Below are 25903 nucleotides of genomic sequence, written 5' to 3'. Positions count from 1 at the left end.
AAGTGAATACATGTGGTTTATAGAGCAAAGATTGTTAGGAATATTTTAGTTTTGATTATGTTAAGTAATAGGAGAAAAGGATTAAAAACTGATTTTCATGATTATTCATATCAATCAGAGCTAATTTAGGGATAACTGATTTCCAGCTCAGTCTGATTTAATTGGCACATAGTGATATCTTTTACCAAAACAAAGGTTTTTGAGTTTAAACAGATCTGTGTAGAGACGCATATTAAACATTTTGATGGGACAGAGAGGACCAGACTTTCTGGTTAAGGAGACATTCTCTGAACATTTATGAAATACTATATTGATCTATTTTTATTATATTTTATGTGGTATGAGAAAGACAAAAAAGAGAGAGTTGTACGACTCTAAAGTGCACAGCATACCAATAACAGCCAGTCTTTGAGCTCTTTTATGTTCATTGTTACAACTTGTTCCCATCACAGCATCACTGGTGCTCACCATTTGCAATGGCAGTCTTTAAAAATGCTCCCTGCAAAATAGGTGAATGGATGGACTGAAATCCAGTTTTCTTGAGAAACTAATGCATAAAGACCCCACACAGTGAAACAAAACCATTTAGAGAACAGCCAAGGCCTGACTTGGCATCAATCAAGCTCTATGACTAAGAGGAGAAGGCAGTTATTCTAACTAGGGCATTTGCTCTTCTTCATTCCCTCTTCAAGTGTCAGCTTAGAGGGCAGCTGCTCAGCATGATTTAAGATATTTTAAGGGTGTGTGCACTAATGAGCATAAGTTAGATTTAAGAGAGAATCTAAGATGTAAATTCTCTCTTAAATCCCACTGATGTTCAGCCATCAAGCAATAAATTTTGATGTTTTCTGTCAGTTTTACCCAAGAAGAAGCACAAAGTTAAATCTGAAAGAAGGGCTTTTGGTAAATGAAAAACCTGAATTTATCATAAAATGGACTTCATCCTCTCTCACACTGTTTTTACATCTTCTTCCTGTTTAGTAAAGCCAGCGGGAAAGGCAAGTTTCACTATAAATAAACTCCCTTCCCATCATCATCATCATCATTTAGCATTTTTTGGTTAAGTTAAAACGTGAATTCACTGCCAATATCAAGATGTTTTGAAATACAATATCATCGAAAGTAAATTTATCTCAGTAATTTATTTAAAATAATGGCAATCAAATAGATTCATTACACACAAAGGGATAAATTGCAACTGTATTTTCAATGGCTTGAATATCAAACGTGATCAATAAAATGGATTTCTAAACACAAATGTTTTATTATAGGAATGTTGTGGCCCACACAATTATGGGATAAATACAAGTAGGATAAGTCATAAGAAGCTGACTGTAGAGAGTGCTGTGTACAAAATAATTATTGGAAAGCTGGGTGGAAGGAAAAAATGTGGTAGAAAAAGATGCAAAAGCAACAGGGACAACCACACCTTTAACAATGAAGCAGAGTCCATTCAAAAGAAACACAGAGACTCAGTCAGTTCTTTAAAAGTCACCAAAGAGTATGGAGGCACTGAATCCAATTTTCTTGAGATCCAGTGTAGATTTCTACAGCTAGTGAGGATTTGGAAAGTCATGTCATCTGTCAGTATGTGTCTGTTTTTTGAAGTCCAAAGTCATCGCAGTCCTCTTTTAGAGCACATTATGCTTCCCCAAGTTGTCCTTGGATGCTAATTTCACTTTGCAGCAGGACTTGGCACCTGCTCTGATTGGCAGTACCTGGTTTAATAACCTGAATTGGCCAGCTTCTAATAGCCTAAAGCTCCCTGCACGCTGCGCAATTATCAGCTGTTGGCAAAAACATTTTGTCATGAAAGAAAATCTCTGATAATGTTTGGTACTCTGTGGTGGTTCAGGAACCAATTCAACTCTCTCTCAACCAAAGACAACCAGAGACAAATTTGTAGCAGCGTCTGATATTTTCAGCTGTGTTACATCTGCATTGACTAGTATTTACATACAAGTCTCCATCCCTAACTTTTTCCTATAAATGCAGCGATTTTAAAAGTATTTGCAGCCTTTGAAGAACTAAAGATTTTGCTGGTGTTTTGTGATTCATCTACTGCAAATGTAAGAAACAAACTTGTTCTGCCTTTCAAACCAGCAAATGTTTTTTGTGGACTTTACATGATGGGCTACAAGCACAATTTAACCGCAACCCCCCCCCCCCCCCCCCCCCCCCCCAAGTCTCCTCCTAAAACTGTGGTTGTTGAGAGTAATGATGTGCTGCTCTCTGAATCAAAGATGGCACAGCAGGTCACACGCCAGGCACTGAAGCAAAACTGAACTGTGCAAAACAGGCAGGCTGGATGATGCTATTCATTAACGGGAAGGTCGGAGCAAACTGAAGAGTGGAGCTGAGAGGAGGTCCCTCAGGATGCACTAGAGAGCGCCAGACGGAGGAGAGAGAGAGGGAAGTAGAGACATGAGTGAGGGATGAAGTGCGAGGGAAGTAAGGGGCTTACTGCCAGACCTTTACAACTCCTTCATTATTGAATCGGTGCAAGGAGAGAAAAGGGCCAATGCCTGCTTGCAAGGGAACAAACACGGTGGCGAAATCATAACAGTGCACAGGCAGGACACGGTGGTTCCCTGCTTAGTCAACCTCCAGCCTTCAGGATGTGATGAAGTGAGGATTTCTTTTGTCTTGTGTTGGTTTCTGCTTCTTGGCAAGGAGTAAAAATTGCTGCTCTTCATAAAGACTCCCCTACATGTATTCATTACTCAGCATTCTGAAGTAAGTCCTGTTTAAACCTGATATTTAGCTTGGTGAGCACCTGATTTTTAAAGTCAGGGTGAACATCATGCTAAAATAAAAAGAGTTGTCTGAGGTCTTCAAAAATAAGGTTAAAACAAAATCTAAAAACAATTTCAGAAAAATGATAAAATTTATAAAATAATTAAATTAAAAAAAAGACTTTTAAACTCTACAGCTAAGTAAGTTAATGATACTCTGTGTGTTTTACTAATGTAAAAACTGGCCAAACTCTTTTTATTAAAAATATATGAAAAATTCAGATAAATGTCCTCACTTTAAAAAGGATAAGATAATAGAGAAACAACCATTTATTTTCCTTTCCAGATGAGCATAATAAAACATTAATTTTGCATAATCCTTAAAACAGCGATGTTGTTTTGAATACAGCCAACTTGCTGTTCAAACAGTACAGTGCCTTGCTTCTGTATTTGTAACCACTGAACATTTTCATATTTTGTCTCATTGCAACCACAACCCTCAAAGTATTTATTTGAGTTTATGTGACAGACCTAACATAAAGCAATGCCTAAATGTGAAGAGGAAGGAGAACATCCATAGTTTCTAAATGTACAGTATTATAAATTACATTTGAAAAAAGGTATTGTGTGTTTGCTTTCTAACCCCTGTACTCTGATACTCTAAAAAGACCGAGGGTCTGCTGTGTTAGAAAACATCAGTGAACAAACAGCGTCATGACAAAAAGTGACACAAATCCAAAACCACCAAGACATGGATGTCTACCTAAGCCCGGCCTATCGTGTTCTGGAGGAGCTGCAGAAATCGACAGCTCATTCTGAAGTATCAAAACTTTGTAGAAAGAAGCTACGAGTAGTCAAATTGTAAACTTCATCTCCACAAAAAACTTATAGAGTTGACAGCATTATGCATTTAAAACAGGACACAGTTTTTAGAAAGATGAAATATGAAAAGACTTCAGACAAAGACTCGGGTTCACCTTTTGGTCCAACAATAATCCCAATTATAAAGCCAGCTTGTCAGAACATGTCAGTTCAACTTATTATGTATGGAGCAGAAAGTTTTCCCAGGCATTTCCTTCTTATAAAAAAGCCTTATTAATTTGGTCTTAAGATAAAAGCTTTTGTTTACGGTCACAAGGTTCTGACATCTCCAGGCGTTTCATAGGCAGCACGGATGTAAAAATCCAAAAATATGTCCTTGGAAAAATAATAATTTGACTCAAAGACAAGTTTAAGTCATGAGAGTCTTTCTGCATATTCTGAGCTGTATGTTTGTAACTCCAACACATGGTTCTTCCTCCTCTTCTTCACTGGGACAAACAGGAGACATCACTAATATTTTGGTTCTCTAAGCAAAAGCTACAAGCAGTCTCAATGATCAGAAATAAAACTCTGAGTTATTGCTCTTTTCTGACTGATGCACCTCAACTGAGGAAAATATCTTTACTTTTGTGTTTATGTCATCTTGACTCATTTAAAAAGCAATGGGTGTCTAAAAAAATAACAGATATGATTCAGTTTATGTCTCAACGTTATTAAATTGTAAGTATAATTGTTTGGCATAAAACCTATTTTCAAATAACTAGTTAGATGTAAATTGTGGATTTCTTTAATTTGCAAAATGGAGCTTCTTAACCATTTCTGCATCTACTCTCCTGTCTGTGGTTTAATGGTACTCGAGTAGATCAAGTTGACAGATTTCTTGTAACCATGTGATTTGAATCGCTTCAGCCCACTAAAACTGAATTATGAAATTTATGTAAAACAACCAGGTTGGCAATTCTGACAGAGTGTGCAACTTTCTTCAATCAAGTAGACAGAAATTGAGCAATTTATTTGCCATGTCAGCTAAAATTGAATGTTTTACTACAACCACAACTCTCAACAAACAAAGCCTTCACATACAGATGCATCCATGGCAACAAGCTTATGACTTCCTACTGACACAAAACCTGTTTGCTGAACTAACAAATCAGTAACTAGCGAGTTGCCGTACTACTTCTGTGTTTAATGTACTTAACATTTACTTAAACAACAGAAAGACATGAACTGGAACAGAAGTTCACATGGAGAACCACAGTTCATCAAGTTTAACGTCTGCTGAAATTAATCCAAGAGTGTGTTTGAAAGGTTTTCACAGGCACTCCCATTAACACTCTTCACCCACTGTGTCGGGTAAAAACACAAGGACAAAGAGGTCATTAAACCTTTGTGTTTCTAGTTTAGTCTACTGCTCGTAACTCAGAGCTAATCTACAAGTTTTTCTCCTCCTGTCTTGTTCAAATCAAGCCGTGGTATAATCAGAGGCGCTGCTGTGGTTCAGCTTTAGCGTCTGCCAGTGAGAGGTTAACTCGAGTTCATGGAGCTTGCTTCATGTCACAAGTATCACATTCCAGTCGCACACAAACTCAGGCAACGCTTCCACGCTTATTTACAGTACAAACAAACCCCGACCACTTAACTCTGAAAAACAAATGATTCAAAGACACTTGATCTCTACATAAGGTGGCAAAAAGAGAGCAGAAAGGGAAGTAAAGCAGCAGAAAGACTCGGTTTAAATTCAGACCTACTGTAAAGTTGGGGCTGGCAGCGTTCCCACATGCTCCCGATACACTCTCTCCAAGTACAACTTCCTCCTCCCCTCACGCTCTGAGCCCTCCCCTTCCGCCCAAAGCAAAACCCTCATGACTTCCTGTTTACCTCTGACCCTTCGTTATCCCCCGCCTCCGCCCTCATCTGGCAGGTTTCCAGACAGACAGGACGATCAGGCCAGATAAAACCTACAGACTGCTTCAGAGAGCGAGAGAGAGAGAAAGAGAGAGAGACAGACTAAGAGGGAGGGATCTGGGGATGTAGGGGGAGGTGAGCAGAGAGAAAGTGTGTGAATACGTCAGCTCACCACCATGTGGCCACAGAAACAGCAGATTTCCCAGGAGTGTGAGTGTGCAGAATGTTCCTGTGCTGGTGTGCAGCCCATGAGGGTGTTGGGGTGAGAGCCAGGGTTGATGCTTAGTGTCAAGTTTCAGGGCTGATTATGGCATTACCCTCCCAGTCTGGTTTGCTGGTGTGTCAGGACTTGCAGAAGCTTCCAGCATATTAAAAAAGAAAAAAAGCAACCCTGCCACATATCAAAATTAGTTCAAAGAAATAAACTCCCAACCTTCCCAAGCATGGTGTTACTTTTATTTTTAATTTTACTGGTCAACACAAAAAAAGGAGAGGGGAAAGCAACTAATACCCAGTCAAATAAATCTAAGGAAGCGATGCAGACAGGCAGTGATGAGGCACCTGCTCACTGTCACTGCCAGGGGGCCTCTAGTGGCTACAGCAGCCCAGGCCATCAGTATCCATCAGTGTCCACCAGTCGCCACTTCCATCTCTTTTCTATTTTGCTCAGCACAGCAGCCGCTGGCATTCTTACATTTGAAGCCTTTGCTGTGATGAAAAGTACTAACCGTACAACCCAGCAGCAGTGCAAGAAAAAAAAAACAATAGAGCTCTTTGTTAAAGCAACAGTGACTGTAACACACATCAATGTGTGAAACAATGGAGATCGGCAGCAGAACAAAAGGTCTTAAGGCTAAAATGACATCAAATGGACGACACCTTACTCAACAAGGAGACAACAGCGACGTTTCAGTAACTAGGTTTCAGTTCAGGAGCTGCTTTTATCCACAATGATCACAGCTGCTCTTAATGCAATACACAGTTAACTGAAATATCACTGAAAAGCTAAAGTCAGTAACTGAATTAAAAAATATGACTGATATTTTTACAGGTTAATAAGACTAAAGAGTGACATGTTTAAAGCATTTATTTTAATTTCCAAATGAAATTCAAAATCTACTTTTACCTGAAAAGACGACTTTGGAACAACGGTCCAGTTTCTAATGTCAGATCTGGTTCAGTACTGGCTTAGCACAAAGAATGTAGCAGTTCTGCATATGTTCTGGGTTGCAGTGCTGCTGTTGCTTGTATTCCTTTTTTCCTTCCACTCGACTTTCCATTAACATGCTGAAATACAGCATTCAATGAACAGCCAACTTATTTAGCAATGAGTTTCTGTGTTCACACAGCAATATACTAGATGGGTATAATGTGTGTAATTATACATTTGTATTTCAAATATATGTATGTTACTTAATTATCTTTGGTAATCTAATTTTCTAATCAACTGAATATTGGGCCTTGTTATCTGAAAGTCATTTCAAAATGAACAGAAGTAAATGGATAAAATACATCAATCTGTGTGGCAAATTTGTTTAGTTTAATTACTCTTATTAAAAATAAGGTTTTGATGATATTGTAGTGAATTAAGATGAGCCTCAGGTAGTTTGCATGTTTCCACCAAAGATCTTTACCATCAAGCGTAATCTGTTTGTATAATCAAGTGCAGTTTTTCTGCAAAAAAAGCAGATCCAGTTCATTTATGTAGTTATCTTATTCTGCTGAGATATTTAGGGTAAAGCCAAGTATTCCAACACCTCCACAAACTAAAAATACAAGCATGTAGCATTTTAGCAAGCGTACATGGACAGATGCAGTGATGTACTCAAAGCAACTCCTCCAGCATCAGTTCAAAGGTAGGCGTCTACCAATCTGTCCACACAAAAAAGATGAAGAAAAACTAAATAGTGGGAATGAAGAGCTGCCAGAGTCGCATGGGAATGCGGTTCAAGTGACTGGCGGTGCTGACAGAGCAGGTGTACCGTTTGCTGCTAGTTATGCCTCTGGTCTGTTACAGTTGATGGACAACAATGTTTCAAATATTTAAAGTAAAAATTCTTAACTTTTGATTTTGGGTTTGATTAATTGGTCATAGCATGTTAATTTAACTTATTTTTAAAGATAGACTTTTGCTGTGAAGAACTGGTTTAAGATTTAAACTAGATTTACTGACTTGCAGTAATAAAAGATTTTGTTCTTTGAAGGCAGTGTGTCACATTAAGATCTTGTAAAGTAGAGCAGCAATTGGGGGCCAAGCAAGACACAGACAGCAGTGCTCTCAATGTTCAGGATTCTCTCAGAGTTGATTGGACAAGTAACAAGAAAAACTCCCATTTTAATGTTTTAAATGCCCAGCTGATGTCCTAAAAATCACTAAAACCAGTTTCTATCTAGCCTTTGGGGCCTAGTTTAATTTGCACCCATATTTAGCTGAGACAATTCAGACACATGTTATACAACACATACATTAATAAAGACAAAACATACTTTTAAAAATCACATAGCAAATTTGTTACGAACATTGAAAATGAAGATTGGGTTTTATTATCGAAATGGATCTTTGTTTCTCCCTCAAAGCTAGAAGTAAATTGGTAGCAGCAACATTCCTGTCACTTCTGGATTATGGAGATGTTTTATGTATGAATGCTTTGACCAAATGCCTTAGATCACTGAATACTGTGTATCATTGTGCTTTAAGGTTTGTGACCAGTAGCAGACGTCTTACACGTAAGCAAAAGCTGAATGGCATCCTTTAAGCGTACGGAGAAACAATCACTTTATGATCCTGATTTATAAATCTCTACTCGGCTTGGCTCCAGTATACTTAAGCTCTCTCTTACAAAAATCTGTTATTTCCCATTCTTTATGCTCTAATAACATTTTTCTTTTGCATTTTCCACATGTTCGCAGTGAAAAGGGGAAGCAAGCATTTAGTGTGATGGATCCTACAGCCTGGAATCAGCTCCAGTCTGAACTCAGGATGTCAGAACTGATTTCATTGGATTTATTTCTAGGGGTTCTTAAAAAGAGGCAATGAGATTCTATTAAACAGTGTCACTGCTTTTAAATCGTTTTCTACTGTTTTACACTTGTGCATATGTATCAATTAGTTTTATTTTGTAACCAGGTTGCTGTGTATATTGCAGACTTTTGCCCAGGTTCCTCTTGAAAATGAGATCTAGATCTCAATGGTGTTTACCTGATTAAATAAAGGAAATAATAATAAAACAATACTGAACCAAAAAAAGGATCAGTTGTCCGACCATAAACAAAAAGCCTAATGGAGATGTCAGTCATTGTTCTGCAAGGCAACAGAAAAAAATTTAAGGTCTACGTCTTTCTTTCACCATTTTTTTTCGTTTTGCAACAAATTGTCACAGTATGACAAACCTGTGTAAAAATAGCATACATTTGTAATATGGTTTTGCAAAAAAAAAAAAAATTCAAACAAAGATGCATAACATTATTTTTTTGTAATTTGAACCAATTATTTCTGAGATATTCTACTATATTGATCATAACAGGGATGATTTTCTGAAGCATTTATTCATTGTTAGATTGAATTTGATACATACATTTTTTAAATCAAGTAATTTAGTATTTATACAAAAGTTTTAACAGGTTGTGGTTTTTAGTCAGCTGCAATTTTTCATCATAAGATTCCTGCACTTCAAAATCATTTTAATGAGATACCAGAAAAAGCATAAGAATAAACAGAGTTTCTCTGTCTAGACAAAGCATAGAGTAATGCAGTATTACCTACTCCCTGCGCTCTTGTTGTGCATTTCCAGTTAGTTGGCTGAAAGTAGGATACTCAACTTTTCCTTCACAAGAAGGACAAATTTGCCTCTGTGGAAATATTACAGAAAAGATGTGGAAAACTAAAGGACCATTTCTATGGTTTTGCTTTTAGTCTATTTTGCACAAATATAAAACCGCAGAACCTCTCAATGCCCACTCTGCTAGGACACTGGAATTAAAGGGACTATTTTAACAATTTTGGCAATTTCCCCAATACTGCAAGCCCCTTGCTGCAGAAATCCCACAGGGCAGCACATTCCTTCTGTGCGAGAGGAGGTGCTGCAGCCTCCTGTGTCCTGCAGTGGTTGCAGGCACACTCCAAGGCCTCCAGTCAGGAGATCTGCAATGTGCTGTCACAGCAGGAGGCATCAGCACCCACACAAGTCTGAACAGCAGCTATTTAATAATACACGCTTGTAACTGGACAGGGCATCCTCTACAGGTGGTCCTGCCTTACAGCTTGGGAACATTTTTTAAGAATCGTGACATAAGTGCGGGAAAACTTCACTTTAGGTGACAAAAAGTGCATTGTAATGTTTCACTAACACAGCAACACAAGTGCTGCATTAGGATCCGAGTCGACAACCCCCAGGGGTTAATGATGAGCTGACAGTAAAAACAAACCCTGTCACATTTAATTGTGAGTCAAACTCTCAAACTAATTAACAACACATATGGTTAATAAATACAATTGGTAAGGAATATTTTGTTGCTATATTAAAGTGTCAAATATTAAATTTAAAAAAGGTGTAAAAACAGAATTGCAATCATGACTGAAATTAGTATTTTTACGTCATTAAAAATTCAACTCATGCCAAATATTCTGAACACAATAAATGCATAATGTCATCTGTTTTTGTAATACAGAAAGTGGCACATTATTAGGTCTGTCAGGATACATTTTATTAGTGGATAAATTGTCCTAAAGATTCCTGTGATAAATGATAACAGTTTTGGGACAATTTTCAAGTAATATAGTGATAGTGGTACAATAATGCAAGTTCTCCTAAAAGACTAATAAACCTTAAGTACATAACACTCTATGTTGTAACTGAAATATATTTTAAATATCCAAAACAAAACCCAGCAAATAAAAACAATATAAATGAAATAAAAACCACATACAACCAAAAGCATTAAAAATAAATTATGAGATATGTAGACCAGATTTCCCTTTCAAAAAATAATGAGAATAGAAATTATCAAGCTCATTTTTAATTTATTATCATGCAATTAACTGATTAATTGCTTATTGCAACAGGCTAACACGTAATCCCTATATTTTGTACTTAAAAGTGCACATCTTAGCATTTTGTTCATGATATTTAAAGAAAGACAAAGTTTATAGGAAAACAGGCTATGATTTTCAGATGAACATTCAGCTATGTATTTCATTCAAAGAATGTTGATACCAGATTGTTTAAAACAAGTAATTAAAACCCTAAAAATAAAAGAAAGTGATTGATTTTTTTTTACACTACATGACAAATCACAAGCAACCCTACAGTATATGAAATTTCAATATCAGCTTGTCTACCTATTTCACATGTGCAGAATTTGCAAAGACACCAGTCTTCCTGTCTGAGTTCCTGAAAAGACACACAACAGTGTCAGATTTGTGACTGACAGGACGTGAACATAAGCACCACAAACCAGGACCCGGCCCAGCAGAGTATCGCTTCACTGCTTCAGGCAAGCTTCAAGGCCCTAGCTGTTATCATGGGAGTCAAACTAATAACCAGCTACTACAGACTAACCTGTTATACTCAAATTAACTGTACAACACAGAAACCTGGGCCACTCAATCAGTGTTGAGCCTTGGTTGCTGATCACATCTGCAGCTGACCATTACAGTCACTGGAAACCCTAATTAGTCACATTCACTGCGGGGGAGAGGAGAGTGGGCCGCTTTCCCCTGATGCCCTGCCTGTTCAGCAAACACGCCATCAGAAGGCTCTTCACACATCAGTGCACTTGAATAGCACAGTCAGCCTGTAAGCATCAACACAGGCTTGGATGTTGACACAGACAGGGAGGAGGCCCTTGCATATGGCTGTGCTTCAAGGCCCTGTTTTAATCAAGGACCTCTGCAGATGAGTCAATGGGCAGTGAGGATGAGCGCCGGTAAAGGAAGACCATAAGTTTTGTTGTCACCTGCTGAGGAAGAGTCAGGGTACTCAAAACACCACTTGTGTTTTGGCTCAGGGCCACAGATCTGGTTTCAGAAGCAGCGGCACATGGCAGGTCTGCTGCCAGGAAACAGACCTTGTTTAGAGATCAAAAATTAGTCACTCAAGCAGGTCCTGCAACCTTGTAGTCACATACGTAATTACTACACAAAGAATGTAAGAGAAGAGAAAGTAAAAACGAACACATCTGTGCTCAAAAGTCTATATTTAAATACATCTAAGAGGGTGTGTTCAATTACAATAACATTGAATTTGTAATAAATTTTCAAAGTCAGTTCAAAAATGAAACTTCAACTGCACAGATTCACTACACAAGCATACACACTCAAACATACACTCATAAGTATATTGCAAGTATGGCTGCAACTAACAACTTTTTTGTAATCCTTTTTTCTATTACAACTGGCACATTCTATAGGTTTTTTATTACCGATTTAATACTTTTTTATACAATATTAGAAATTCATTAAAATATTTGAGTTTTGGGTGAAACATTACAGACAAACATGTTTTTATTGTTAATGTAGAATGTATTTTTTGCAGTTTTAGCATAAATACTCTTTTGAATATGTTGATTTTCAGCAAATTGCCTGTTAATCAGTTTGTATACTTCAGTTAAAAATTAATCAATTGCTAAATTAGTTGGTTATTTCAATAACTTAATGGTTTCCACCCATATTGCAAGTATATATATATATATATATATATATATATATATATATATATATATATATATATATATTCCTTTATTTAATCAGGTAAACCCCGTTGAGATCTAGATCTCATTTCCAAAAGGGACCTGAGCAAAAAATTTGCAATACATAGCAAGTACTCATTTCTAGTAATTGTAATGATTATGGCTCACAGCCGATGAAAACCCAAAGTAGCATTTTTCAGAAAGTTTTTATATTACATAAGATTAATAAAATAAGAATTTTTAATGCATAAATGTTATAGCAATGTTATGTCCTACAAAATCATGGGAAAGGCTGCTGACATGATTGTCCAGAAGTACCAAGCATGCTTAATGGAAAGCTAAGTGGTAGAAAAAAATGCACAAGCAACAGAAATAACAGGGAAAGAGCCTCCAAACACAAATATCCCAATGAAATGGGCAACAACTGTCACATTGTTCTAGCTAAGCCACTCATGAACCAGTAATATCATCAGAAGCACCTTGCCAGAGAAAAAGGACTCGACTGTCACTCAATGGCATGACCTATTGTCCTGCAAGTTTTAGATGCATCCCCACTCTAACACAGCTGAATAAAATGATTGCATTAACTCTTCAGCCATCAAGTTTAGCAAAGGCCTGATAAAGAGCCATTCATTTGATTCTAGTGTGTTGAGTCTACATTGCATCTAAAATCTGCAGGACGGTAGATCTCAAGTGCTAGGGTTGCAGACCCTGGTCTAAGATCGTCTTTACATGAAGGAAAATGTTTCATAAGTAAATTAAGGTCCTGGAGTCTAAAGAACCAGTGGAGGGGCACAGAATCTAAGTTTCTTGAGGTTTATTGTGAACCTGCTGGTGTTGATTCACAATATTATCAAGTCCAAAGTCAGAGCAGCCAGAGTCTACAATGACATTTTAGAGAGCTTTATTCTTCCCTCTGCTGGCAAGCTTTATGGGGATGCTCATGCTGCTAAACATACTAATACCTGGTTTAAGCCCCATTATGGGAGTGCACAAGATGCGTCATAAATGCATCATACCCTCAAATCCATGAATCCGGCCTGCCCTTATACAGGTCACGTGACACGAGGCCACTTGCCAAATCACGGGTGAAACACCTTGAGGTGTTTTGTGAAAGAGGCTATTGATACAGCAAGTCATGCAAAAAAAACACCGATCAAGTACGGAGTGTATACATTATAATGGATACTTTTCAGTATGCCCACATTTCTGTATCAAAGATCCACATTTTCACTGGTCTTAGGAATTATTCTCATTTGCTGAAATACTAAATTTGGGGTTTTCATCAGAAGTAAACTATAATGTACAGAAATAAATCTTTAAAATTAGGGATATAATCGACCAATATTTATTTTATTATTGATGTAATTTTTTTTTCTTAAGGGGGAGCAGTATTTGTTTGATCATGTGACAATGACAGTGCTGCAGCACAGGATTGTGGGGAGTTTAACTGAAGCAGAGAAGGCATGCTTAAGTCAGCAACGTGGTCATTCGTTTTAGTATGTTGAAAGCGTCAGGAAATATATATATATATATATATATATATATATATATACTATTTGCATAATATCGGATTTTTTCGACTTTCTGATTTGAATTAGTGACTCGGCTTAACCTTCCGATGGTTAATTTTTCTTTTTATTGTTTCAATACAAGAACTAAAACAAGTTATTAAAACAGGACCACATGTTGCAGTTTAGGTGTCCTATTGGCATTTGTACAGGAACATGAAATGCCTGCCGCATGTGCTGCTGGTCATGTGTCACTCTGGGGCTGGGAAGCTGCATGGATGCTGCTAAGTTACCAGCCAACTGAGGTCCAAGAACCGCCTGAAGCCTGTTACAGCCGGCTAATGCATTCTCTCCACCTCCCCCTCCACTTGTGTTCTCTCTCTCTCTGTCTCTCGCTCTCTCTCATGCTCTTCCTCCCCATCTCTTTCCCATCCGTTCTTTCCTAAGCTCTCTCCTTTTTCCATGAGCTGCTGCCCTCTCCATCTCCAAACCTTCCCCCTCCCCCGCGTCTCTCAAGTGCTAACCACTCTCCTACAGCAAGCTCTTTCCCTACTGCTTGCACTCACATGCACACGCACTCGTAGAAACTGTGGCAGCAACCACAACAGCGTGCAACCACCCCCACACTCCAGCAAGGCTGTGTGCAAGTGCCTCTGGCTTGCCCTGACCCACATCTTGATATAGCCCTAAGTATGCTTACAGCTAAGTCCTGAAGACACTCCTGCCACTCTTAGCCTAATCAGGCCTGACCTGCTGTCGGCGCACAGGGCAGATAGACAGGCCAGGCTAGACTGACCATTATCATGTTGAAAGCCTTTCAAACTGCTGTAGGAACCGCCTAATATCCACCTTCCCCCACTGCACCACTGATTGCAGGTTTCCAAGCAGAGAGGCACACGTTCTACCTCAGATAGTTAAACATTACACAAATGACTGGTATCTGTGCCATGAAACACAATATTTTTAAAAAAAAATTATCTTAAGCCAATACATCTGCAATGTTAATTAACTGTACATACATGTAAGTTGAGGAAATAGGTTAAAGGGCAGTGAAAATATGATTGGGCCAGTTGGTGATAATCCAGATGTCAACCTCTGCAGTGTTCGGTCAGCCTAAGGGTTTAATGTCCTCTTACAGTCATTGAAAGTACCAGAAAGACAAGAGAACTGCCATGCTCCCCAACCTGTTGCTACAAATTGCTGGTCAGCTGGCTGAAAGAAAGCTTCAATACTTTTCCCTAGTAAAACCAAAAATATGGCTCCTTGAAAATGTAGGATTTCTGCAGTTTACTTTTTTGTTAGCCTGCTTACTACTATCCAAGCAATTCTCTGTTTAACCACTTTTCTTCTCCAGGCAAGTCCACTAATCTTGTTACTGCTTTCTTCCTACAGAAAGTACTAGAGCCGAAATGATTCCTCCAGTGATTTGAGTTCCTCGACTATTAAAATTCCTTGAGGAAAATTTATCTGCCTCGAAACGTTGTCAAGTTATGTTTTATTATTTAGCGCACCGTGTTCCGGCCGGGTTATTACTTACGTTACCCAGCAATCTCACTTCCGCCTGAGTTGTTGACGAAAGCTAAGTGTTAGCAGCATAACGTCCAGTTTTCAAGTTCGGCTTGGGAAGATTTTATTGATTGATGATAATATCCAGGTTTTTGTCACGAACTGGAAAATGTATTTTATATCATCCCGGTCTCAACAAATGAGTGCTGGGGCTCATCGTGGCGGCACGTAGCTGGTAGATGTTTCTGTGTGTGACGAATAAAGGTGTCAAATCCCGTCGCTAATGTGGACACAAAAGCTATAAATGTTTGGGCAAGGTCAGAGTTAATCTGTTAAACTCACTGAAGATGAATACTTAAACCAAAAGCTGGAGTATAGACATTTTTTATAAGCATATTTGTGAGCCTGCCTGTTTATTATTAAATCGAATATAATTTCAGATTTTTGTATAACTTTTCTTCAGGTTAACCTGGAAAGTGAGTCAGGTTAATTTTCGAACCTACAGAAAAGTTATTGTTAGCTCAAATGTGAAAAATTGGACTGACATTGATATGCGATAGTAATACTGCTGTTATGTTAGATTTACCAATGTTTTATTTTATATTTTTTTATCTGATTACTCAATTAATCACAAGGATAATCAATAGATTACTCGATTACTAAAATATTCGCTTACAACAGCCCTAAAAAGTACTCTTGGACCATTGTTATGTTTTTTTTTCATCCTTTATGTCTTCTTTTAGCTGCTAACTCTGAGTGGGCTTCTGCTGAAGATTACTTCCTGTCAAAACAGAATTGTTACTTTTGACTTTTGCCACTTTGTTGATTAGGAGGACTGCTGCCTAAACAGTGGCTAAGCGTAAATGAATGGGTTTTGTTACACTGATAACTTTTAATAAATTTGACATGCGTATCGAGCAGCTGCCTGCAGGCCAATTTGCTGAGCAGATCACCTGACAAACTAGTTAATATCTTCTTGCTATGCTATATTTCTCAAAAAGAAAAAAAACTATAACGGACAATACTGTCAACAAAAACCATGAACACAACAACTAAAAATTGCAGAAAATTTTGACTTGTGCTGAAATATGCGTATCAAAATCAAAATAAATGTGTCATGTTCTGTTATATACATTATGTTGGCAGCAATAAGACTAAGTGTTGCTTTGATGTTTAAAATAAAAGATAAGATTGTTACACATTTTTGTTTTAAATTTGTGGAAATACTTTGAACCCATGGTATTTCATTAGAGGTTATCAAAACTTTATCTCATACCTGGCCATATCTAGCCAGAGAGAACTACATAACGGCTACGGACAGCTCCATAAAAACAAATTTAAAATATTACCTTCTCCTCTTTGCATTCGATAGCTGTTGATTTCCTGTTTTCGTGCCCTTTCTTCTGACTGGAATCAAACCAAGAACAGCTGGATTCGTCCTGCTGCCTGAAAGCGTCCTCCAGCTGGGGGAGCAGATCAGGCAGGAGGTCAGGAGGATCCAGGGCTTCCAAGTCTCCATCCTGCGCCTCTGATGGCATAATATTGTCTCCAAAAGCTTGGTACCCATTAGTGTTAATAACCCCGCAGCTGATCTGCTGCTCAGAGGGTAGGTGGTTTGTCATGCTTGGATAGCAACTCACTGACTCGCCGAACAGCTCTGATGATTTGCAGACTGCCTGGGTTTCTCCAGAACAGTGTAAGGCTCTGAAGGGACACTCGTCTGCCTGGCTAACCGTTGTTCCAGAGTGCAGCTGACTCACGTGTGCTGTGGACTGGAACTGGCATGCTGTCCCAGGCAGCCTAGGCACTGTAGTAGTAATTGGTGTAGTAGTGATGGGCCTACATGAAGACTGCTGACTGAGACTGGGTATTTCTGGCTCTCCAGGGTAGGCAGGGAACTCTGCTGCTTGGTAAGCATGAGCTGAATTGACAGAGCATGCAGGCAAGGAGTGTACTGCAGATGATGGATGTATGGGGAATGAAAGGTGAGAGTCCTCGAGTCCTGATCCGGAGAAGGTCGGACCTCCCCTGACCAACTGGTAGCTCCCCTGCTGCTGACGTGTTTGCAAGCAGGCCCCACTCAAAGAGGCATTCTGACGTTCCAAAAAAGGTTTACCTGGAAGACTCCTGGAATGAAACTGGGATTCTCTTACAGGTAGTTGATGCTGAGAATGGTGTATCTGCTGCTGGCTGCTGGACTGACCTCCCTGGAGAAAGGCGAATGTGGGATGCTGCTGTTGCTGCAGGCAAACACTCGCTGTGGTAATCTGTTGATGCTGGTTTAGCAGCTGTTGCTGATGACTGTGCTGTCGTTGGAGCTGTTGACGCATTCTCTGTTGCTGCTCAGCTTGATGACCAGAACGGTGCTGCTGCTGAGTATGTTGTCTGCCATGAAGTTGCTGGTTGTGCAGTTGCTGATGACAAAGTTGTTGTTGCTGCTGCTGCTGCTGTTGAGATACATGGTGAAACATGTTCCCATTTTGGTCTTGGTTGCCCCACATTGGGCTTCCAGTACTGCAGTACAGCCCGTTGGGTTGAGGTACTTGGCTAATGGTGGCACTGTGGTACTGGCCATGTTGCTCAGGACCCACGTCACAACCTGTGTTTCGAGAACCAGAAAATACCTGCCCCAGGGGATTCTCTGCCTTAACGCCAGTATAATGAACCATCGGCTGGTTGTAACTGGGCACAGCTTGTTGGGAAGAGACTGGTGGCATCATTTCTTGATGCTTTCCTGGGCCAAGTACCTCCACTTGAAGGGGTTCAAAACCAGCACTGAGATTGAGGTCATCCACAAGCGACGGTGCTGAATGGAAACCATCTTCATCTAGCCCATCCAAACCCCCGACAAAGAGGTTGGGATCGTCAAAAAAGTCCATGACTGAAATCAGAGGGCACCTCTGGATCCAAGATGGTCCCAGTGAGTCAGTCTTCACAGTTAGAGCATCTCCATTATGTGGTATTCCTGTCAAAAAGACAAAAAATAATATTTAAAAGAAGCAATTTCTTTTTGATAAATATTTATTGAAAATGATGGTTCACGTCAATAATCCATCAGCACTTCTTTTCATATGTGGAGCAAAGCAGCTGGTGTAAACCATTCACCAGCAGGTGCCTCTTCCTGTACCCCCACCCCTTTCACAAAAACACACACCAATATGCACACACAAACACATGCACTCACGTCAACCCCCCACCTATGAAAGGCTTGAAGCTGCCTGCTCTGCTACTGCAGAATGTGTGGGAGGTGCAGACAGCTGATAGAATTTCAGCAGCAAAGGGCAGAGGCTGAAGAGGCCCTCTACGCACATGCATGCAAGTGCTCTGCAACCACAGACCAGCGGAAGATGACAGAAGCTTTCCCAGGTCAGTCATTACATGCTGACTTGCACTCTGAAGCCCAAACACAGACATATTCCCTTTAAATGTTTAACATGACGCTTCAAGAATGGCTTTTCTTTAAATATATTAAAAGTTTAAATCACATTAAACATAAAAAACCTTTAGTCATATTACAACAGCAACACAGAATTTATTTATTTTTTAACCAATAAAAACCTAGAAAGTGTGAAATGCATTTGCATTCAGCGTTTTTCACGCAGTTGATCTGTAAAGGCCTCAGAGGTCTGTTAGAGAACAACAACAAACAGCATCATGGAGACCAAGGAACACACAGGAGAGATAGGTGGATGGAGCAAAAACAGGTCAACCACAGAGGATACAAATACACCCAGAGCTGCAGTGAAAACTTATACGTCAAAATATTGATTTGTTAGAATGGACCAGTCAAAGCCCAGACCTAAGTCTAATAGAGAACATGTAGAAAACTTGAACATAGGTGTTCATAGGTGTAGATGATCTACTGACAATCAGATTTTGAGCCACTTTGCAAATAAAATAGGGAATAAAAATGTCAGTCTCTAGATGTGTGAAGCAGGTGGAAATATAAACAATACGCTACAAAATTAGTGGTAGCTTTCTTCTAAAAATGACAGGCCTTTTTTGTACTTCATTGAAAAAAGACATACATGATGCACAGAAGGCATAAATCGTTAATGAAAGTAATTTTTTTGTTTGTTTTTGTGGAAGAGTAGGTCTGTTTGCTAATGGTTTTCTTTGTACTATCAGTTATCAAACAGGTGGTGTGTCACCAGCTCAAAAGATACAGATGCAAAAATGTTCAGTTCAAGTTAGAGGTTTACACTAATCCTGAACATGAATGTCAATAATTTTAGCTTTTATTGATTTACTTTAACCGTTCTTTTTACAGGGTTAAACAATGCATTGTTATTTTTTAAAAAAAAAAAACAAAAACAACCCTACATACATATCCACAAATTTTGAGATACGTTCCTTAACAGATTTTAAAGAAACCATATGCTTTTCAGGCTGAAAATTTGACCTCTAATAACAGTAATGGTAGACATTATTTAAACTGGGTTGTGGATTAAGCATAGACAACAATTTGTCAACAGAATTAAGGTGTGGAACATTTCAGAAGCTCTTTATCCATTTTAGAAGGAGTGTCAGTGTGTTCGGGATCATCATCCTGTTGGAACTCTTTACTCCAAGAAGAATTTGGAGGTATTCCTTCTAATTTTTTCATTCATGTTTTGCAATGCACGTGTAGTGCCACTGGTTGCAGAACAAAGCCTCACCAAGCTGGTGCCACCGACAAGCTTTACAGTTAGTTCAGTGTGGTTAGGTTTGAAAATCTCACCTCGGGTCCTCCAAGCACACTTCTTGTTATTGTGGCTAAACATCTAAATCTTTGCCTTGTCTTAACTGTAAAACTTAATACAGAACGCATTTAGCACAAACTTGTGAAGTGTTTGTTTTGGAGCAGGCAAGTCGTTCAAGGTCAACACCCTTTCTGTCCATGTTGATGTACAACTCACTTTCATGTAGACACCAACACCAGCGCTTAACCAGTTTATAATGGGCTTCAATCCTTGCTGGTTACTGGCTTAGTCTTCAATATTCTGATCATTATTATTGTTTTATCCAAGAGTGGCATTTTGGGTTAGATGGATAAATTTGGATATAATGGGTTGTTCAACAAAAAATTACTTCAACCAAACTTGCATTGTTCACCAATCTAGTTTGCAGACTATGCTTCAAAGCTAGGTGTGTGCCAGGAAACCTATCAATTTAGTTGAAAATTTACCATAAGTATTCGGCCAAGATTATGCCAAAAACATAATAATAATGACAAAATGAATGTAAATGGGGTGCAAGGAAGCTTAAAGAAATATTATTGAGTGTCATGTATAAATTCAATTCCATTTGAACCAAAGAGAAAAAAAAATCCACAAAAAAACGTAGCACACTTAAGTAACTTAGAAAAAGAGCAGTATAAATTTAAAATTAAAGTCCAATATCAATGATAATCAATTTCTATAATGACTATATGTAAAACCTTTGAATGAAACTATACATAAACATTTTAAAATGTATAGTTATCTAGCTGTAAAATCAGATTAAAAAAACATCACAGATATCTCAGGCTGAGTCTTTTTCTTACTATGCTAGACACTGTCAACAGTTTTATCCTTTTTGTATTATGTATTTCTATATTTCAAAGCATGGATGGAAAGAGATTAGGGATCAAAGGATTAAGGAGATGTAGTCTGCTTTCTAAAGAAGATAAAGAACAAACTTAGTCGGATATTGGTTGGATAAATGTCACAGTCCTGTGACGCTGAAGCACTTAAAGATTTCCTCTGAAATATTAGAGCAAAGTACCACATTGCTTTTGTAAATTAACACTTACTAAAAAGCAAATATTTCACTAAAAAAAATATGTTTCTCCTTCAGTATAAATTTGAACTACAGTGTTAAATAGAGAATAGATATAAATCTGGATTGACATGTCAAAAGGTTGAAATAAAATCAGAATTTTAAAAGAAAACTGCAATCAGTCTTTGCAATATCACAGGATAATTAATCAGAACTCAATTTGACCTACTGCTAGAGAGCATGCCCCTGACTAGATTAATGGAAAGTAGTTCTTGCATTCTAGGAAGTTTGTTTCCTGTTCAAATAAATTAAAAAAAACTGCAAATCTCTAATTTTTTTCACTCAGTAGCTCATCATGTACAAAGCATTTTTCATTTATTAAAAAAAATAAACATCCCCAAAATGTAAAAATTTTAATAATTTGCATGGTCAACATTAACCTTAACTTTATCTTTGTTAGATAAATGTACTTTAGGTCTAGTGGTCCACTCAGATGTTTTAAAAAACATTTTAGATCTGAGTAGAAACCAAATATACATTTAGGGACATGAGTAAGTCTTAAAATAAATATGCTTCCTTTCAAAGCAGAGTGTCACACAAACAGGCTCAACGTCACATTCACCTTCGACTACAGACTGGCAGCAAACATGAAGTCATGTTTGGTTTTGGCAGTACTTCAGATTTTATTTTCACACAACTTTCATCTTGCAAAGCAACAAAGCAACAATCCAAGTATGTTTGTGATCAGAATAACAATAAGAATGAAATGCTAAGTCCCCCGTAACATTTTGATAAGGTTTTATGATTTGTCTCGAGCTGTTCACTTTCAAAAACAGCAGACACAAGCTAGCCACTGCCTCAGTGTTTTGCCATCTGTGAGTAGCTTAAAGGTTCATTTTCTTTTGCTAATATACTTAAATAATGACGGGAAAAAAGATTCATGTGCATTGATCATTTGTGATGACACTTCTGGGTTTGTCCCAAAACAACAATCAATAGAGATTCAATATGTGTGCCCTTTTGACCGCAACCCTAAAGAAGTTAATTAGCACTAGCAAAATAGATTATCCCACATTGGAAAGTATTTCCAGATTTTTTTTTTTTTAATATATTTTGGTCAGTCTTTCAAGCATCATCAATAACATTCTAATAAAAAAGTCCATGAGGGAGAGAAAACAGCTTAAGATGGATTTATCAAACAATATCTAGTATGAAGATTTGCCCAATCTCATACACTTGTGAAGATTCAATTTGATCAAAAAGACACAGATAGAGAGAGAAATAAGGAAAAAATGCAAATATGAAAAAGGCACAGCACCGTGCAAAAGTATTCATACTTCTTGACCTTTTTATCATTTTGGCATGTACTGTGAACCATTACGATTATAGAGTTCTATAATAAAGCAGTCAATAGTGGACAATTGCCATAATAAAGGAACGCTATGCTTTACTCTGAAGACCATCAACTAAATTTAGTGAAACCAGCTGTCTTGAGTAGTTATGTAATTAGTAGAACAGACTCCACCTGTGTGTAATTTACTTTCTGTACAAATGCAGCTGTTCAGTGAAGGCTTCATAAGCTTGTTAGATAACATTAGTGAACAAACAGCATCATGAAGGTCAAGAAACAAAGCAGACATCTCAGGGATAAAGTTTGGGAGGATTTCTAAAACAATATGCCAAGCTCTGAATTTTTAAGAGCATTTTTTGATGTGGCAGGACTGCCAGGCTGTCAAAAATCCAGCCTGCAGTTTGAAAACATGTGGAAGAAGGTCAGACAGAAACTGACCTTTTTGTTTATATGCCCAATGTCATGACTGGTGGAAAACTAATGCTGCACGTCACCGTAAAACCGTGTCTGCCACAGGAGCTTCAATGATTTCTGAAACATGAATGAAGAATCAAAGCAACAATCCAAGTATGTTTTTCATGAGCTAACAACATTTTAACATGAGATAGAGCTCAAAAATGTGGATTTTATATAATTATCCCATTTTTAACCAGGGATGCACATCAAACCAAATGTTTTGTGAACCAAATTACTGTTCACAGTACATTTACATAAGAACTGCCAAATATTGCCAGGTCTGCAATAAATGTTAGCTAAATCTTTAAAGAGAATGCATTCAAGCTCTTTACTGCTGATGTATGAGGCTTCTCATTTAAAGCAGCATATGTTTTAAAAGGTAAAGTGGTGGTGAGGTTATAAAGTCATTAAATTACAAGTAGTAAGTTTCAATGTCAAAACAGCAGATTTCAGCCAGAATCAACTTTTCAGTAAAATCTTGTTGAAATGGCAATTATAAGTTGAAATTAGAATTTATTTTACAAGAACTGGAAAAACTGATTATCTGGAGTTCAGCATTCGCTATGAAACCAAATCGGAAAGAAACTTTAGTTAGCTCAACATTCACCAATATTATCAAATATGCCATTAGTATCATTGTGCCCTAGTTTGAATCAAACCATATTTATGTGGTAAGGCTCAGTCAGACTGTGGGGCAAGATTCAAATTGTTTCTGTCAATTTATTTTAACTGAGTTTGAGCCATTTTGAGAGAAGATAATGGGCAAAAAATCTATTTTTATATGTTCAAAGCCAGGAGACAAACCTCAAAAGACCTGCCGTAGTTAAAGTTAGTCCTACAAAGAAGTGGTGTGTGGTTCTAGTCTGACAAAAAAAGGGGGGAAACCTTCAAATGGCATGAAAACTTTCGTAAGGTATAACTCTGATCAGTTGTCTTTGCTCCAGGAAGATTCTGGGAGGGTATTTTCCTAATTAATAATTACAAACAAAACAGCAAAATGAATAGGACAAATTATCATGGCATGTCACAAACTGTACCTAAAAGTGTTAATGTTTTCATTAAACCCAGCCAAACGAATAAAGGTAAATCTCTAGAATAACAATGTAACACACTAATGTCATGTTGCCCATGTACTCAACAGACTAAAACTAATATGTCCACTCATTACTGAATTAAACGCCTCCCAGCTGGCTTCAGACACAAGACTCTGTTCCTCCTTGTGGGTTTCCAGCTGTTTCCTTCATAATCATGACGTCCACGCAAGTGCAGTTCGTGCAGCACATCAACAGAAATTTGACCCCTTAAAAGCTGGGCCCTGAAACAGCAAATAAACCTAAAGGACTACAATGGCAACTTCTGCGCAAGTCAATCCGTTTAAACTGCGACTTTGGGAATATAATCCTGGGATTAACGTGTGTAGAGCTGGCCATTTAAAATAAATAAATAAATAAACAGAAGAACTGCTGCTCCAGAAAGTAAGGTTTAATATAGAAACTGTTGTACCCCTATGCAAAAGTAGCAACAAGTCCCATTTGGTAACCTCCTTTAAAATTATTTATTTTCAGCTACATCGAAACAGACCAGACCTGCACTCTGGGGTGAGCAGCATCCATTTGAAATTCCTGCAGAAATGGCTCCAGCCCCTGCGAGCTCGCTGTTTGATGAGCCAATGAAGCGGCAATGTGTTGCGCTACTTTTAAAGCACAACCGAGCAAAAAGGACACGCGATGCACGTGGGACATTGGCTTTAAACAATGTAAACTCTCAGCCTCGAGCTGTCCGGAGGGGGGCGTCGCACGTGGTCAAACCTTCACTTTGGATTCAAAAGGTGTCGTGACGTTTTTCCACGGAGGACATGGTGGAGGAGGGGGAGAGAGGAGGTGCTGGTGGAGGCCGAAGATGGATGGAGAGGTCGTCCGTGATGGTGCCCGAGATAATAACTAGTTCGACTTTCGTTTCCATTTAATTGTTAAGAAACTATCGACGTTTTAATCCTGCTTGCATTTACATAACGTTCACATTCTGACTCAACCCGGTTGGTCGCTGTCAGTTCAGGACCACCACCAGAACCACCAAGACAGAAGAACTACTTTAAAGGCGTATTTTTGGTTACCGGACAAACTCTTTAAGTGAGGCTTGTTTATTCGAGTTAGTCTGAAGGGAAACTTTTAAGTTTCGGCTGCTCGACGGTGTCGTGTCTAGCAGAAGGGTACACGCTCAGATAGGCGGTGTGTCATCAGACAGCTGAGCCGACCCTCACCAACTGACTGTCCGATATTTGACAGCTCCGAGCCTGAATGAAACAGAACCGTTCGAGTCCAAATTCGGCCTGCCACAAGAATGAAAAACAGGTGTTATTTCTTACCTGGAAGTAACCCCTAAAGCGCAACTCCAGGCGTCAGTGTTGGCAGAGTGTTATCGGGCGAAGTTGGAGCTGTGTTGTTAGTTGTACTCCTGCTGGCGACCACGGCGCAGCGGCTCTGGTGCTGCTGACGTGACTGCGATAACAGCGCATTTGCATATTAGTGACTCTCTCTGTGATTGGACAGGCTGCAATCTGCTAAAGTAACCCAGTTTAAAGTAAAATATAGCTCCGATTTCCTGGGTATGTGTACCTAGGCGGACTGTGCGCCCTCGGCTGTCTCTCTGAGATCGGCTGATTAAATCATGTTATCAGCTGGATAGTCACTGTGTTGACAGAGTGCATAAGATGGCCGCGTCTACGCCACAGCCAATCCGGAGAGGTTTTACTTTCGCACATGGACCAGAGTGGCTTCTAAATGCGAACGTGACAGAAGTGAAACCCACGATCCTCACTGTGGGTACATGCTGACCTCTAGTGGTGTTCACATGAATGTTGACAATAAACACACGGCAGTGTATATGAATATGGATGTCAAAAATGCTACATCTTAAAAAGCACACTGAAAGTTTTTCACATATTTCAGCTGGATTTTTTTGTGTGATCTTTGATCAATCACTTATATTAATTTTGAAACAGAAGCAAAATCACACGATAAAAATCTGAAAGGTTTTCTGACCTCCCTCAATAGGGTCCGCAAAGGTGCTTTACATGAAATGATAAAAGAAAAGCCTACCCAGTGCATAATTCTGCTATCATGTTGAGAGAATGTCTCCAGGATTTTGTCCAGTGTTAGCTTTCCTCCACAAATTCCATGTCAGGCTCATCT

The 25903-nt window shown here is 38.6% G+C and overlaps 1 protein-coding gene across 9 annotated transcripts in view; it reads right to left on the bottom strand.

The window, feature by feature from the left end:
* The window catches only part of chd9 (chromodomain helicase DNA binding protein 9), an 88351-nt gene extending 62984 nt beyond the window's left edge, over positions 1-25367 (bottom strand). For 4 of the 9 annotated variants that reach the window (XM_028015033.1, XM_028015035.1, XM_028015036.1 and 1 more), the window contains exon 1: positions 16516-17613. In XM_028015033.1, coding sequence (XP_027870834.1) covers positions 16516-17496 — 981 coding nt within the window. In that variant the 5' untranslated portion in view covers positions 17497-17613. Of the gene's footprint in view, positions 1-5301; positions 5411-5435; positions 5487-16515; positions 18132-25077 lie in introns of those variants that run through there. The other 5 variants (XM_028015031.1, XM_028015032.1, XM_028015037.1 and 2 more) reach the window with 5 other exon arrangements.
* Positions 25368-25903: the final 536 nt, after the last annotated feature.

This window comes from Xiphophorus couchianus, chromosome 4, assembly GCF_001444195.1.
Source record: "Xiphophorus couchianus chromosome 4, X_couchianus-1.0, whole genome shotgun sequence".
Taxonomy (NCBI): Eukaryota; Metazoa; Chordata; class Actinopteri; order Cyprinodontiformes; family Poeciliidae; genus Xiphophorus; species Xiphophorus couchianus.
This window is presented reverse-complemented; position numbering and strand designations above follow the sequence as displayed.